Source organism: Grus americana, chromosome 2 (assembly GCF_028858705.1).
Source record: "Grus americana isolate bGruAme1 chromosome 2, bGruAme1.mat, whole genome shotgun sequence".
NCBI classification, from domain to species: Eukaryota; Metazoa; Chordata; class Aves; order Gruiformes; family Gruidae; genus Grus; species Grus americana.
The window spans coordinates 22,153,846-22,171,456 of record NC_072853.1 but is presented as its reverse complement, the minus strand read 5'-3'; the positions used below and the strand labels follow the sequence as shown (position 1 = coordinate 22,171,456).

Here is a 17,611-nt window from a genome sequence, read left to right as displayed (position 1 = left end):
CCTCCAAAATACACCAAATTCATTGGGTCTGATTTTATAAAGAGAACGTGAAATATTTCAGCACATCATTTCAGTCTTAACTGTTCCAGGAATGACACTACGTATGGGTTTTATTGACACTTGATTGTAAGAACTAGCATAAACCTCTGACTGCATCCATAGAATCATAAACTAATTTGAATTGGAAGGAACCTTGAAAAAACTATCTGGTCTAACCCCCTACTTAAAGCAGGGCTTTCCTATTCCTCAGTAATTGAACAACATTACCATCTACTGATGATGAAACATATTTTGGAGAGGAAATCTCAATAGATATAGCTGTATGAGTTTTCTTTAAGCATTTTTATGGTTGTGTCATGCTATCATGTGTTAGCATGATTAGATGTGTCTACAACAGAATCACCGAAGTGACTGCAATGTCATGTGCAGATACCTAAGCAAGCTGTAAGCAACTGAGTTTCTGTAGCTGTAGCAGTCTCCACATAGCAGTGTGGAGCCCAGTGTGCCTGGGATGGCAGCTGAGTTCTCTGCTTTGCCTGCTTAGCTGAGTTAGGCAGCAGAAAAGTAGTTCAGATACTGGCATGTTACAGTTTAGTCATGCCTGTGACGGTCATGTAGATATACCTGTAGTTATCACGTACACCACAGTGTAATGTGCATGTGAATAGATCGTATGGGTGTGTGCATGTATGTGTATAGATATATATACCACATATATATAAAGCATGATAGAATATTACTGCGGAAAAAATATCTTGCTTTGCTTCCTATTTTTGTTTATTTTGCAAGAGTACCTAAAAGCATTACGTTCCTGGCTTTTAAAAACTGTAGCAACACATAATTTTATATTAAGTTTCTTTATAGGTATAGATGAGTGGTTTGGTGAGATATCCAGTCACCAGTTTATCTAGATATTTGGCAGTATACTGCTCCTTCCCGTTTTCTCATTTTCTATTACAATACTTATGACTCAAATTTAAGTTTGCTTGGTACTAGAAATCTCAGTTGTTTGTAGACATGCTTATCTATGTTATGCTAACAGAGGATCTTGTGTCTGTGACTAAACAGCAAAGTTCCTATAGCTAGTAGAAGAATAACATGTCCAAGGATTGAAATCCAGCAGCCATCCACAGACACTGACAGGTATTACCAATGTATATTAGCTGGAGTTTGAATTTATGATCATTAGAAAATGTATCGCTGTATTTTTCTTGTTCTGTGCTCAGTGTTTCTAGATGAAAAAAGATGTACTAGGAGCTGAATTGTAGTGTACTGTAATCCTACAGCAATTCTATTTTTATTTCTTCAGTTTTTTGTTACAAGAACAACCTAGTACTAAAATTGTGATTGGCATGATCTCATAGCTTGCTTTGTCAGTCTTGCACACGGTAAAAGAATTTAACATGGGCTTTGAAATAAACTGCTTTCACTTATTTTGGGGGGAAAAGCCCCAACTCTTATTTGTGTTGTAAGCTGTTATGATTGCTTACTGTTGAAAAATGTTCCTCTTTTATAAAGCTTTCTCTATATATAAGTTTAGATCAATGAATGTATTCATTTGTGGAAAATTCTCCTTTTTATTTGCTAAGAAAAGTAACAAATCTGAAAAATTAAAAATTAGAAATGGTTATTTTCTGCATTGGGAAAAGAGTTAGCTTTTGAAATTTCCAGAATATGAACATAGAACAATGCAGATCAATCAGTAGTTAATACAAAATGTCGTAGCACCTTTGGTTAGATATTGTAGTCACTAGAATTTACAGTGATACCTAAATAGTATGGGATTCTAATTCTAAATTTTGATGGGTTTGGAATATGAAACTAATTTGTGAATACTCACAGAGCTTTCCGCATGGTGGCTTACAAAGAGCTCAAACAGTTTCAGAGTGATAGGCGTGCTTGGTTGAGAAGCAAACACTTACTGCTGTGTTCTTTCCTCAGTGTGGGGGAGAGTTACCCTCGCAAGTCTCCTGGACTTTGACAGGAGAACAGGTCACCTACCACGCATGTTTTCCTTAGCAGAGGTAGAAGGATGCTATGAAAGGCAATAGTAAATGGAGGAGGTCACTACTTGACATTTCATTAACTGTATTTTTTATAATGAAAAGTCTGTTAGCAAAGATAAACAGCTTTAGCGTACATTAAAATAGTATGTGGATGTTGAATACTTTAACTTAGACTATTATAAAAAAATCAGTAATTCATACAATATGTATTATAATGAGAATAGAGGAAACTTTCATCTAGATAACTTGGGAGCATTAGCCCTCAAGAATGTTATCTGAAAAGTTATGAACTTCTGGTTTTAACTCACTGAGGTGTTTTAAAAACTCCCCCTCCATGCTTATGGCTGAATTGTGATATTAATGCATAGTTGTATACTGTGGTAGATGAGAAGCTTTACTGTTCAAGCAGGTTATTGGGGGCATATTTTTTCTATAAAAGGGACGGTTCATTTCTGAAGACCTGGATCATATAGCACGTGTTTACTGTTAAAAGGACAAGAAAATAAGTGAGGACAAAGAACATGCCTCTCTCACTCCAGACAGTAACTGTTGAATTGTTCTTTATTTGTGTATGATCTAAAACCACACAGTGAAGCTTTCAAGTGGAAGACTGTCAGAAAGCTTACACAGCCCTCCATTTGCTGCTGTGGGTACTGCGAGGTTTGCAGCATGTAGTCTGTAACTTGAGGGAAACAACTCAGTTTCACCTCAGGATTCAACTTAGTCTTCAAATCCTTCGGTCTACAAAACAACAGTGGTGCCATAGCTCCTTCTAAAAGCAAACGGTTCGCTGCAAAAATCCACGTTTTCCTCCACTTCTGGGAACCTCTGTGTCTTTTTCCACCTGAAGTAAATGCTAGCTGTGGATTGTAGCAAACTGAATATTGATATTAACCACTGAATATGAAATTTCGGAGGCCTTTATCTGTTAGCATAGTAGTTAGCTATAGTGCCTCCATGATGCTCTGCAGAATACAAAACCTGCCCATTAAGCCATTAGTATTGGTCCTAATGTTAAAATGCCTCCCTGCCTTCTAATACAGGCAACGGGTCAGTTCCCTAACATCCTAAAAAATACTTTTTGTACAACAGCTAAAGAGAATGAGGCCTTAGGAGTAACAAGTGAATGAGGCTTAACCTCTCATGAAGTGTTTATGTGAATCATGTGGTGGCTATTCCCTGGTTCTGCTGTGTGTCCTACTTGCGGTTGGAAGGAGAGAGAAATAGGGAATGGACCGATACGTCTTGCCGTATTGCCCAGTCCCTGTTGCCGTGTGCTCCAGCAGTCCCCCACTCACTGGCAGGAGAAGGGTTGTTCTAGCTCTCTATCTGTGACAGACCCAAAGAAGAAAGTCTCAGTGGGCTCACTGATTTTCTTAAACATGTGGGTACACAAGGTAGGAGTGGGTTGTCTGGATGTTGGTTATATTCTCTTTTGTAATTTTGCTGAATTTAGGAATATTTTTTCCTTAGAATTTATTCCCATGGTCATTTTTTTAACCACCATGCAGATGGCTGACACCTTTCTCACCTTCCATAGCACTGAAACCTCTCTTAAACAGTTATCTAAACTAAGCAACATTCATACCAAAGCTAAGGTTGTGTTTCTTTGTCTGTCCACAATGTAAAAGAAGCGAGACAGTGGATGTTTTTGCTGATGAAGCTTCCCATTCAGAAACAGAACTGATAGAAGAAGAAGTGAGGTAATTTTGTTGTGGTTTTGTGCCAGGCTCATTGTACTTTTCCTCTAATCTTTAGTGCCTCAGCTTATAATTACCATTATGTGTCTCACTGTGGTGTGTTTGCTTGTTAGGAGCTTATAGTTGTAGGCTTGTGGTGAATGGTATTATTCTGAACCTGTCTGTGGCAATTCCTTCGTATGCTCTAGGAGTCCAATAATTACCTCATGGAAGGCCTGAAGAGACATTAGTTTTAATGAATCTTTTATCAACGCATCCAGCAAACTTAGCCACCCTAGAGACAACTTTACTCTGTCTCAATATGGTTTTTAGAAATAAAATGCTGCTAATAACATAAGACTCTTCATAATGAGGCTGTGCTATGTCTCTCTCTTTTTTGATACTAATTAAAATTCGACTTCTTGTTACACTTAATCACCATCCAGTCACTCTTTGTATTAACTGATTTCATTGTAAAATGCATGACTTCGCTCAAGGAAAAGTCCTGAAGGGTACATGTTCCCCATTTGTATTCTATAGCTGTTCAGTTACTCAAAGAGAACTGGGAGGAGTGTGAATTTAGTAAGTAGTTTCATCAGGGTATGGATTTTATTTTAAAAATTACCTTGACTTTATGTATTTTAGGATATTGCTAGCAAATATTACTCCTTGCACACAGACCAATCCCATTGTGAAAAAAGGTGGGGCTTGATTATTTTCTGAAAGTAATGGCACAATTAATTGCCTAAGATAGTAGAAGACCAGACTGCTTGATCAATAAATTCTCTTTTACTCGGTCAACTTTCTCCCTGTTGCATCTCTAATAGCAACTTTTTCCATTGCTGCTTTGGCACAGTTCTTTAGGCTGTGGGTTAGAAGATTATTTTTTTTTTTTATTACAAACCAAACTTTGTCTAGTTGGTGGAACCTCTGCAAGTACTAACGATGTAGATTTTCATCTCACTGCAGTCCAGACACCTCGTATGAATCCATCACTATAGCCTAGCCTATATTTTGACAGACATCCTGAGACTAATAATAGTTAACAGTGCACATGGTAATTATAACATCTGGCACGTGGACTTTCCTACAAACAAGAGTACTACCTCTAAAGATAATACTGTCTGTAAAAAATCTAGTGGTGTGAGTAAAAATGCTCAATTAAACTGCACAATTAAATGAGTCCTTAGCTTTAGTGAGACTTAATATTATGTCAGCTATTCTTTTCCTCTGAGGTTGATGTATTAATTTACAAAATAATAATATTTTTACCCAGAAATTGCCAGGAAACAGACTATTGCATGGATAGTCATTACTGAGACATTGGAAACATTTCAGCCCATTTATCAAGAGTATGGAGCAAGCCAAATCATACATGTATAAAAAAACTGTATGTTATCAAGAAGCGAACTCAGAAAATTTACCCCCCAAAATGTACCTAGCAAAATTATTTGCTCCAAACCAGTATCATGCAGCATATTTTATAATTAATAGAAAAAGTCAAAGGTCAACTGAGCTGCTTTTTGACTAACATTACAGGAATTGTGAAGCAGCAGATAGACAGCCATATCAAAGATCCAGATCAACAGAGCAACGTCCTATGCTAGAGCGGACCAACTCCCGCTCCCGATCCACAGAGCGTCCTGACTCAAACCTCATCAGGTCGATGCCTTCATTAATGACTGGAAGATCTGCCCCTCCTTCACCTGCCTTATCGAGGTGAAACAGACAAATCAACCAGACTAATCCCCTTCTGCCCCACCAGCTCACCATTTTATTTTCCCAGTAGCTAATTGGTATCGCCTCATCCTTAGCTGATCACTAGTAGCAATAGATACTAACCCGTTCAGTGCCAACACACTATTTATATTCTGCTCTGGATATAATGGTGTGGCTGCCATTGCAAATTGTTTGCTAACAGTATTTAACGACATTTTTTTTTTTGTGATTTCTCATTTATCAGGAATCCTGGATGGTTTCCCACATAAAGCCCCTCATAACTATCATATTCTTCTCTTTAAGAATGAAAAATTGTTTGTGTTCATCAGACATCGCTTATGGAACAACCATCATAGCAACATCGAATGAAACTTTTTTTTTAATAAAAAAGTTTCTTTAAATGGAATGTACTAACTTTGTCTATTAATCACCATTTTAACCACCATTTTCTCTGACTACATTTTACTGTGCCATAGTCTGTATTGTTCCTGTTTGAGTCCTATACTTTACTGATTGACATCTTGAAGATTTCTATACATTACCCTTAGCTTAAACATAACACAATAAAAAGATGAGTACATTTTGGTCTAGTTGATGTTCAGTAAAGCCTCTCCTTATTTTAGAACTGCAGAATACATTCTTTTGTTTTCTGAAAGTGAGAGTTAGTAACATCAAATCCCCAGTGAGAGTTAGAGACAAATACCAGTGTCTTTTCTCAGTTTATTACTTTGTTTAGGCAAATCCCTGTAATTTCATTGCCACTCAATGGTAATTTAACCAAATACAAGCTGAGTAAAGATTATTGAATTTGACCTGTGGATAATTTTATGTGTATGTGGGTATTATATCCATATGCACGTGAATATACACACATTTTCTGGCTTGACTGTGTGAACAAGCACATTATGAATGTTCAGCCTTAGTTTGGCTTTCTTTTCTTCTTTTTCACGTAGATTTCTCTTTTTAATTAGGTCTTTTTCTGAAAAGAGATAACAGTTTCACTATGGGACTGCAAGGGTCCCAAGTGCTCTAAAGCCTGCTTAGTCATGTTATCAGTTCTTGATGGTATTTAAGGAAGACTTTGTCATTTAATGGCTGTGGTTTGTTTTGATATGTGTCTCATAGGTCACATCCTCGAACTGGGTCTGTTCAGACAAGTCCATCAAGTACTCCAGTAGTAGGGCGAAGGGGCAGGCAGTTACCGCAGCTCCCACCAAAGGGGACGTTGGAGAGAAGTAAGTGTATGGTTTTCTCCTTAATGATGTTTCAAAATTGCTCGTGAAGGTCAATTATTTTTATTATTTTTCTTTTGGTGCTATAGTTGAAATCTCTTGAGGTTTTGTGTAAGATTTAGGATTTGATAGCAGTATTGTATTTTGTACTGTATTTTCTTCTATTATGTTTTAATATCTGAATATCTGAAGTGAATCATCAGCAGTACAATAATCATCAACAGTGTAATACACATGAACCAAGATGGACTAACTATTAGCATGATCCTGTTCCTTTTGAACTCAATAGGTGTTTTGTCGTTGACTTCAACAGGCACAGGAAATGATCTTTTGTATGCTGTTTAGTGATAAAACTCTGGCTCTTTTGGGAGTTAGGAGCATAGCTGATCACTTGTGGGTTCACATGGAACGTGTTACAGATTGCTAATATAAAACCTCTGCGTCTTGAAACAGGAAGAGCAAGAAGAGAGGTAATAATCTTTAAAATAGGAAAGGTCAGCAAGATATTTCATGATTCATGTTTTTACCGGTACTGTAATTGTGCTTATCTCTAATGTCTTATAAAAGCACTGGTCAATGGAAACATTTTCCAAAATGTTTAGAAACAGAGGAGTATAAACACATATTTGATAGCAAATACATGTTCACTCTTCCACTTCTGATAACTAGATGTGCTGTGCAAAATCAGTCTAAATGGCCATATACACTCCTTTTTTTAATCCTTCTTGACATATATATTGTATCTTTTATAAGACTTCCATTTTTAACCCCTGTGCTTTGGTTCCCTTTTTTTGTTTGTTTGTTTGTTTGTTTTGTTTTTGTTACTTTCCCTAGATAATGGAGACAAGGAGATAGAATCTTATGAAGGTCTGTACATAAAGGAGGGTTTGTTTTTCACCTGAAAGCCTTTTTGAGAGGCTATATAGGGAAAAATAAACCCAACTGCAATTGATGTTACTTGATTGCACAGGCATAGTCAGAATTATTGTCGTAATTATTTAGTCTTTTTCATATTCAGACCTGTGGCTCAGAAATTGTACAGGGTTCTACATGCAAAACCAAAGACTATATAAATAATACTATCTAAATACGATCATCATTAAAAAAGTACTTAGACGTACCCATTTTTAAATACCGAGGGCTTACACTGCAGCAAATGAGTATTTCAGTTAACCTGCGTATGTATGTACCTTTTCAGGTTTAGCACTTCAGGCACAAATTTAAATTTAAGCATCTGAGGCTATTTGACATGTTTAATGTTAACCATGCATTTAATCAGAGCAATGTTTTTATTGCAAATATGTTATAATGTTATATGGTTGGTGAATTACTAGGTAATTTCCAAATAATATAGGAACAAAAATTAATCGAATCAAGATGGTCTTTCAAAAAGTTATAATACTCTTGCTTAACATTAAATCCCCTTATATTTTATACCATTAAAACCATTTCATTTTCTTAATAGCAAGCCACAAGATATCAATTGCAGTCCTTGGTTCTACCACTGAGGGTCTATATGTAGTATTACTGTATCTGTCTCATCGGACTTTTTAATTTGGTATTTACAATGTTTACAGTGTTTATTTCCATTTTGGAAGCAAAACTTCATGAAAAGAAAACTCTGTTTTCTCAGATTATCACCCTAGTATATTCATTTCTTTGTCGTCTTATGTGTTGTGAAATGCTTGTATGAAATACAGTCTAGATATGTGTCCTGGTTTCAGGACCCTCTCAGCTGATACCAGGACATTATGCCAGGAAATAATCACATCTAATCACACAATGTTTACTGTCATTGCTGTATATGCTTTTATGTTTTACCACTCTTCCCTGCTCTTTGCTTAGTATATCTATTTAGACTGTGAGCTCTTTAGGGCACAGTTGTGAAAAGTACTGCATATTTTCACTGTGTTTGATTAGAGAGGGTAGCAGTCTTATTTACATCATAGGTTCTATAGAGAGAAATGTAATAAATACAATGGAATAATTATTTTTTATAGGAGTGCTAGAATTGTTTGCTCTGGTAAGTACTGCTGGGACTTGAGGAACTCTGTTTTACTTGAAGACTGAGTAATATTTTCCTATGCCTCTGTCTAAAGTAGTCTTCTGGAAAATCTGGGTTATGGAGAATTGTCAAATCCACAGATACTGGAATCTTAACATACAATCAAAGCATCATCAGTGACTCAAGATACAGTACCCAGACACATTTTGTGTTGAATTTTACATGTATAAAGGTGGTAAACACTGTAGTTAAAAACATAATCCATAGATACAGCTTTCACACAGTATTCTATATAATTTTCTGTTATGAATTAAGAGCTCGTATTCTAATAACAATATAGTTCTACTCTGAGGCCTTTTCTATCCTTTTTTAGGATTTTCTAATCCTTTTCTTTAAGGGGAATAATCATTTTCTTTAAAAGGAATAACGGTCTACAAGAACAGCAGATTACCTGACTTCTGTCAGTGACAGAACATAATTACGATTAATAGCAGTTTTTACTGTGGAGAATTGACTTTTACAAAAAGTTATTTTAAGCAAATGAAGTACCAGTGATAAAAGCTGAAATTCAGTAGAATCAAAAACGCTGACTATGGTAGAAGGGGTTTATGTTATTATTTAACAAAGAAAGCAGCAAGTAAACCTGAGAACTTTATAGACATTTGAGTAGATTTTTATGTGTTACTGTATGCCCTGGTGATAATCAAAAGAGTTGTCTGTTGTTGGGAAGGCTACGTGACCATACTGGAAAACGTCATCGTCACAGGGTAGTCCTTTCGTTCTTATAGCAGCAAATACTTGACTGAAATGAGAGAGGGCATTTTATATCTCACGGAAACATGCTGTGAAGATTAACCGTTCTGTATTGTTGACCAGATTAAGTTAAAATCCTACTGAAGAAAACAGTTAGTAAAAGATACATTACAGACAAAAAAGGAATGGGAGTCATGTCAGTTTTGTTAAAAGCAGAAAAATGTCTATGTTTGTAATTCCTGCAGCAGTTTCATTTAGTCTGTATACATTTGAATAATCTGTATTTGTTACAGGGTTGAAACTGCATACCATTTCTTAAAATGTAGGAGAAATGCAGGGAGTCAAGTAGAAACAAGGGAGTAATTTGCAGTTGGGGAGATTTTTTTGTTATAGTGCAACACTCAGTATAATGTAGAATATGGTGTGCTTATGGCGATGTGACTAGAACTGGAAGGGAAGGAATCTACAGGAGAAAAACAACCTCTGGGTAACTGCTTTGCAGATTAGGATCAGAACTAAAAGACATTGATTTGGGATAGATTTAGTTCAGTGAACTGTGTTATGCGATGCAGGTTTTTGCTCCAGGACACATAGATTTCCCCAGAATAGTTTATTTCAAAATTCTGAAATAGCAAGAAAAGTTTGTTTTTAAGAAATCTAGCTGCGAGTAGCTATGAAGGACCATTCCTAACAGTAGTGTATTGGCCTATGTATCTTCTTCTCAGTGTCCCACGCGCTCAGTAGGAGAACATACAAATATCGTTAGCAATGTTGCCTTTATAATCTTTTATGGTTGTGACATTTTGGCTAATTCCTTAGCTTCCCACAGCTGTGTTGCTGCCAGTAGCAGATTTACCTGTTCAAAAGAAAGACTGGGTATCTCTGAAATGCATGTCATGATCTTATCTAGCCGGAGTATATCATAAGCATCTAGGCAGTTTGGGTTTTGCTTTACACTGTTAGTTTAGTATATTTTCGTGTTACATGGCTGGAAAATAGATCTGAAAAGAAGTCTGGGACCACTTAAGGTTTTACCGGATTTTCACTACTGACATGCCAGAAGACTTTTTGTTTTTAGCTGAACTTTTGCTTGTATATTTTTAAATTATGCTAGGGATAACGATATCTTGTTTCTAATGAACTTGTTTGTTTTGCTACTAATGAACATGAATGTTTTACTATTGTAAAACAGTAGTATTAAATTCAACTTGTTTTTAGCAGTGCTTTTAAATGTTCTGTATTATTAGCACTACAGAGAATAAGTGAATACTGGAATATTTATACTTCTTCAAGGTTAACAAGAGGTTTTTCATTTATAGGTGGATATAATATATTTCTTTGTTCTTACTCGCCTTGGTAGAAGGATGAACTCAATGACTGCTTGCTGCTAATTAAAATGGAACACCATAAAGTGCTCTTGAAAGTATTCAGTATTAGCCCTTTCAATTTGTTGTTAATTACTAATCAGAGAGAGAGTATTTTTCCTATTATTTTTCCTTTTCCTCTTAAAAATAAACACAGCCCTTTCTTTCTTCATCCCTACAGAAACACCCCCAACCATCCCCCCAACCAAAAAACCTAGAAAATTTTGTCAGACCAAACAAATGTAATAAAACCTTTAAGTAAAAAAATGAAGCGCTCAGAAACTTAGCAAATAGTAGAGCTCAGGGAGGATTTGCCCTTCTATTTATGCTTTATGGTACAGACTTTAATTACATGATCTCATAATAATCTTGTGTCTTGGGAAAGTAATTTCAGAGGCTGTTAAAGCTGACATTAATGCTGATTAACTGTCCCCCCTTAACTTCAGGTATGGGTGATCTTATTCCAGAATAAAATTATCTACGAATGGAATTTACAGGGGTAGTTGATTAGGTTTAATCAGGGATAGCTATCAGCCTTAACTCTAGTTTTTTATATCTCTCAGATACAATTTCAAATCGTTATAAAGAAAATAATTATACTGTCAATTGTATTGTTGTTACAACTCATGCAGTATGGAGTGCAAGTTACTGAGACACTCTGGTGGTTAGGAAAACAGATACTATTGACAGACAGAAAGACATACTGTTTATTTTAAGGGGTTTTGACTCGTTCAGAACATAATTTATCTATTAAATGAGACATAATTTTGCAAAATGAGAAGGAATTTTATCGTGTGTTTTCCAGCGTCCTATCATAGTTTGATGGGTGACAGAGAAAGACTATTATAATGCAATTGCAGAGAACCTGTATTCACCTTGGTCATAATTCTATCATACTCTGTCAGCTGTGATTTCACAGGTTTTAAAAAATACATGGCATACAGGGAGTTTGTTTTGTAAAAGGTGATTGATCACATGTATATAAGATAGGACAGGAACTTGGACTGCCTTCAGCTTGGCTAGGAACTTGATGGTGTAGTGAAACACAGCAGTCTAAAAAAATGAAGATACGTATCTTTGTATCCATCCCCTTTTTGTGGGGGTATTTCTGTGGTACTGAATGTATGATGTTAGAAACGTTTGCACTTGCACAGGGTAACTTGCATTATATGCACTTGACAAGAAAATAAAGGGAATAGCTTAGTTAACATCGGTAACAAGGCTGCCTTAGGCTAATGCAGGAATCTACGTTGGGTTTTTGATTTCAGCTAGGAATTTGCAAAAAATATACCTTTGGGTTTTACTTGTGGATGCTTAGTTCACTCCTCTGAGAGGTGGCAGAGTCCTCAGCCCCTGAAGAATATTAAAATATTTTATTAGGATTAGTATAATTTCCATAGAAAACTTGAACAAATGTTACTTGTAACACAGGGCTTAAGGTGCTTACTTGAAAGGTTCCGACCTTTCACGGGAAGTAATGCTTCATAATTTTCTCTTGGATTGGCAAAAGGAGGAATTAAACACCTCTTTCTCACCACCAGTTGAAGGTCTTACCATCTAGGTCTGAGACTACAAAAGGCGTAAAGGAAAATGAGTAAAGATTCATAAGGCTGTGCCCGTAATAGTCGGTGTTTATTTATATTTCAGGTTACCAACATGCCAACAACATTTTAGTTTAATTCTACTGGAATTGATTTTTTAAAGTCTTTGGCACACCTTCTATATATTCTTTTCTATGAGAGAAGATTGACCGTATAGATGGTGTCCCTGCCGAATATTTTAATTGGAATTCTCAATGTTGTGATTTTATCACAGAATATAGAGCAGAAATCTATGTAAAGATTAGTTTCCATTGCATTGGCTTTGATTATAGCCTAAATCTCTCTCCATATTAACGATAACCTGTTAGAATAAGTAGTGTTAAAATTATCATTACATGCTAGCTAAACCTGAAGTCAAATAATTCAATGAGCTATTTAGTTGCACATAAACTTATACAGGTAATGAGAGAAATGGGAAAAAATCTGGCAACAGAGAACACAAAAAATCAATAAGTAATCAAAAACTGAACCTTGAAAAACTACAGTATATTGCATCACATGAAAACAGTGTTTAATGAATAACTGACATTTAAATTAAAGCAGTCATATGGTACACCAGTTATTCAGCTCAATACTCTTCTATATTATTACTGTTGTTAGCCTGGTTTTAGATGAGGTTTGTCACAAAGGAAAGTTATGATTCTTTATTAATGACGTAAAAGAAATATATTTGTGTTGCTTATCATTAACTGTATTGCCATCATTGTTTCCAGCTATTTCAGTGTTCACTAATATTTAGATATGCTCTAGGCAACTGCAGTTACTGATAGAAAAGTGTCTTTCTTGCTGAATTCTAACTACTCTGAAATGCAGGTGAAAAATATAATTTCTGACAAATTGAGGATTTTTTTTCCCAAGCTGGAAAAACATTTGCATTGTTTCTTCTGCACTTATTAAGGCACCTAGTATGCCCAATTGTTTAAGGTTTATGCACAATTTTAAATATGCTATTCAAGAATAGAGGCTTGGACTTTTATTTCTAGAAAAGCTAAAGCAAAACCAAGCAGAAGATATGTTAGAACCAATTATATAGCAATATATGTCTGCTTTCTCTGCTTTGGTACTTATTGTCTGCTTTCCAGTGCTTCAATAATTTAATAAGAAATTGGCAACAGGGGATATTAAGGGCTGCATATGACCATCATTATTTGCAGAAGGATCTCATTGCAGTAAACCAGAGATATTAATGAAAAATAACACAAGGTTTTATTTAATCTTTCATTCACTCAAAAAATAATTTATGCCACAGACTGAGGGTTTGTATGTTACTGTGAATGTCTTTTGTTTGATGTTTATCTTTTATTTGAACAGCTTGTAACAAAGCATGCATGTTTTTGTCTTGCTTTTTCCCCCCCGTCATACCTTGCTTATACAAATGCAGCAGGAGATGAAGAAAACAAGCGTACTGGAGTTCAGGAATCAGAGGTCGAGGCAGGTCTGTCTGACCACAAGTGCCTATCTCCTGTACAAACATTTTCCCCTGAGCACGTAGGGAAGCTTTATCAGCCAGCTTGTAAATATATTAAAAATCAAAATCCAAACAATAATTATATCATTTTATGTAGGAACAAGACAAACAAATTCAATATAGCATAGTTTATTTACCAGTTTGTGAAAGCTTAAAATAGGTCAACCTGCAAAAATCACTTAACTTTTTTACTTTTTTTTAATCCCTGTTTATAAAAGTACTCTGTCACTATGATCAAGTTACAGCCTTAGTAGAGCTGGGTGGACACCCCTTACACGTGCTACCCTCTACTTTACATTCATACTTTTTACAAGCAGAGAAGTAAACATTATTGTATCACGATGCTTTTTCTTCCCTAGTTTGCGTAGGTGGACTGATGATGCTGAACAAAAATAGTAGGAGACTGCATTACATTAAAATACTTTGAATAATTTGTATAATGCCCCTCATCCTGCTGGGAAGACAGTTCAGTTGGTAGAAAAGGGTAGTTAGTGTGATGAGAACTGAGAGATGATAATCAGATCAAAAAATGCAAATATTTTTTCAACTCAAATACCGTGGGATTAAAATATATAACTTTACCTTCTGATTTCAGAAAAAACACACTGTACAGGTCCAAAGACATGCAGAGATCTAAAGATTTTTTCAATCATCACGTTTCTGCTCTTAAGTTTCTTTCTCAAAGGAAGAATCATAAAAGCATGAATGTGCATTTACATGCACTGTTAATAGGTTACATTCTATTAGCTCTACAAGTTAAATATTTCTCAAAAATAATTTGTTATTTCTGTTAATAATTGTCTGTGACATTACATCAACTGTGGTGGATATGGAAAAGCAGCACAGATAAGCTTTTCTGGTTATAAATATTTGAGGCTAGACCAGTGCTAAAGTTAGCTGCCTAGAAGTAAGCGTTGCGGTCCCTACCTCGAGGCCCACGGAGCAAAGCCCAGAGAGGGATAATGCACTGAGGGTATTACTGCAGTTATGTGGAGAGAATTGCGTGCTCCAGAAGGGTGGCCCAAAAAAATGACAAGCTGAGCAAGAAAAACATCTGGTACTAGCTGGTAGGAAAAATTACTAGCTAAACATAAGTATGTCTAAAACGCCATCCCTGCTTAAAAGCGTAAGTGCCTGAAACACAGTTTATTTGGAATCCCATGCCCTGGACCCTACTCCCATTGTTATTTAAGAAAGGAAAATACGGATCACTATTTTATTCTTAAAACAGAGTAAGGAATAATTACTGTGATAGGGCTCATTACTTTTACAGAAACCTGGACGCTGGAGTAATTTCAAGATTTGGCAGGTGGAAAGCAGGATTATTATTTTATTATTTATTATTTTATTTTAATTCACTGAAGCATCCAAAGTGTCCTTTAAGGTCTTTGCCTTCCCATTTTTCATTATAGTACAGTTTACATTTTTCTTGCTTTTCTTGCAGTTCTGTCTCTAAGTGTGCAGTGTTCAGTGGTGTGCGTACTGCGTGCTGTTCACTCGCTGTGTTGTGTGAGAACCCAAGCATAGTGCATGGAATTGTGCTAACCTAGCTTGCAAAATATTTGTGTGTGCTGTAGTTACATTGTTTGTCATAGTAGCTGTTCTAATTGTTAATCATCATTGTCTGTTTTTAATGTTGTAAAGATAATGAGGAAAAACATCAAACCCCACCTGTTAATGGGCGAAAAGGCAAGTCGATGATCATATTGCTAGTGAATTGTAGGTGTTTGAGAAGTTTTACTTATTTTTTGCTGCATGTGTGTGTGTTGCTTAGTTCTACTAGTTCAAAATTAGCAAGTTCATGTATGTTCAATTTTAATGTGTTGTTTTACTTCTTGCACTTAATTATTTTCAACTATGGTTTTAAAATCTTTCTTGGAATCAAAAGCTCCAGATTTATTTCTTTTTACAGCTAACTGTATTACTGAAGCTGTAATTTATGCCACCTAGATATGTGATCATGTTGCCTATTTGGAATTAGTGGGATAGTTTTTGTAGTTTTGCTGATTTAGGAATTCCCAGTTTGCCTTGCCCTAAAAGACCAAGTACAGTTTGCAGACAAAAACTGTCTGTATTGTCTTCCACTTTTTACCAGGTCTATATACTTTTACGTCACTTGGCTATATATTTTACAAGTTTGGCACATTTTTGTTAGTCACAGGAGAGCTGGGCCATTTTAATTAGCGTATACTGGTAGAGAAAGGCTTGTTACTAGCAATCGTCTCTATTGTCTAGTACTTATGTTCAATATTCTCTTCTATTTCAAATGCTGTAGAAATAAGCTTAATTCAAAGCACTGAAATGTTAACATGGAGATTTAGATTTATTATCTAAGAATAAAACAGGAAAGTTGTGATGAACCACCGCAGCTTACTTCGAAGTTTTATCCAAGTTCATGCTTCTAAATTGCTTTGATAACTTTGAAGAAATCTGTTATTATTTTTCCATGTACTTCTAACGCCATATTACATTTAGACTTTGTTTCATCAGTATCTTTTGCCAGTGAATGAAATATCATCTAGATAATGCCCGGGCTTTATTAAAATTTGGCTATCCACCTTACACTTTCATCTCTACCAGGAGCCCACGTGGGGCACAGCCCCGGTAACACGATTACGGGCTATTCCTATTTTTCTCTTCCCTAGAATAACTTAGCAGAGGGAATATAGGTATCGGGAGAGCAGGAATTCAGTTTTACCTGTGCTAGTTCATTGTGTTGCAGGGAAAACCACACCATTGTTAGTATGCCACTTATTATCCAGCGCAGAGAGACGGAACGAGGTGCCTTTGCAGAGAGGTTGCTGTGTTGGCAGCCCAGCAGAGCAGTGCCCGGGGTCACCTCCTTACACCAGCGGCTGTGCCAGCACAGCCCCGAGTGCATTCAAACGCTGCAAGTCTGCTGCTGTAACTGTAATGCATGCTAATTACCAGATAATTCAGTATCTTATACTTTCAAGATCCAAATTCCAGTGCTGGTAAAGTTGAAGGCTTTTGCCACTGACTTGATGAGGTTGACATACCAATAATCAGTGAGTAAGTCAGGCTAAAGCTGTTTTCATTCTTGGTTTAACTTCCACTCCTCCAACACCACAAATATTTTATATACTTAATGATAGACCCTGAAAGATGTACTTTGCACAATAAACTACATACCACTAACCTGTATTTAACATAGTTTGTTTTCATATATTTATTTTCTCTAAGATGTCCATTTTGTGTTTTATAAGTTTCTTCTGCAGAGCTCCTTTGCTCCAGAAGAATGGTCTGTGCCTAATGTTCATTTTCAAATATTTATTGCCGAAACCACTATCCTTTTCAATTTTTCTTCAGGTCTTTTGCATTTCTCCTTCATGTATTTTGTATGCCATCTTTTGATCATTTGGGTTTGTGAGAAAGGCTCCTGGTAATTCAGTCCTTTACTGTCTTAATTTAGGGTGCATAAAAGATGTTATAGTTACCGAAGCAGAATTTTAAGCCTTTCAGGTTATCAGTTCCCTCACTTGTTAGAATATTTTACATAATTACACAACAGCTTTGTCTATATTATGGGAATCAGGAATGCTTTCCACTTCTCATCTCCCAGTTTGAGCAGGGTCTGGAGCCTATTTGTATCTTGAAGCTATACCAAGAGGAGACCCAAGTCACGGAGCCCTCCCCTTTCTGTGCACTCTGGTTTCTGCACGCATGGGCGCCCCACCACCCTGGGAGCAGTCTGGGTACCTGGAGGACTAGAATTGAAAGTATGTTGTGTTCTAGATTTGCTGCACAGTTTAGGCACAATCTA

The 17,611-nt window shown here is 36.1% G+C and overlaps 1 protein-coding gene and 1 long non-coding RNA gene across 51 annotated transcripts in view; one reads left to right on the top strand and one right to left on the bottom strand.

Moving 5' to 3' along the window:
• Positions 1-17,611, top strand: part of RIMS2 (regulating synaptic membrane exocytosis 2) — a 502,429-nt gene that overhangs the window by 351,334 nt on the left and 133,484 nt on the right. For 21 of the 50 annotated variants that reach the window (XM_054816636.1, XM_054816622.1, XM_054816620.1 and 18 more), the window contains 3 exons: positions 5,225-5,404; positions 6,530-6,639; positions 7,471-7,503. In XM_054816636.1, coding sequence (XP_054672611.1) covers positions 5,225-5,404; positions 6,530-6,639; positions 7,471-7,503 — 323 coding nt within the window. Of the gene's footprint in view, positions 1-3,637; positions 3,710-5,224; positions 5,405-6,529; positions 6,640-7,470; positions 7,504-13,740; positions 13,795-15,471; positions 15,517-17,611 lie in introns of all 50 variants that reach the window. The other 29 variants (XM_054816657.1, XM_054816651.1, XM_054816632.1 and 26 more) reach the window with 5 other exon arrangements.
• On the bottom strand, positions 12,050-14,497 carry LOC129202934 (uncharacterized). The gene is made up of 4 exons (XR_008575874.1): positions 14,410-14,497; positions 13,722-13,839; positions 12,206-12,327; positions 12,050-12,111 (listed from the first exon to the last, which is right to left on the bottom strand). It is a non-coding gene; the product is annotated as an uncharacterized LOC129202934 (long non-coding RNA).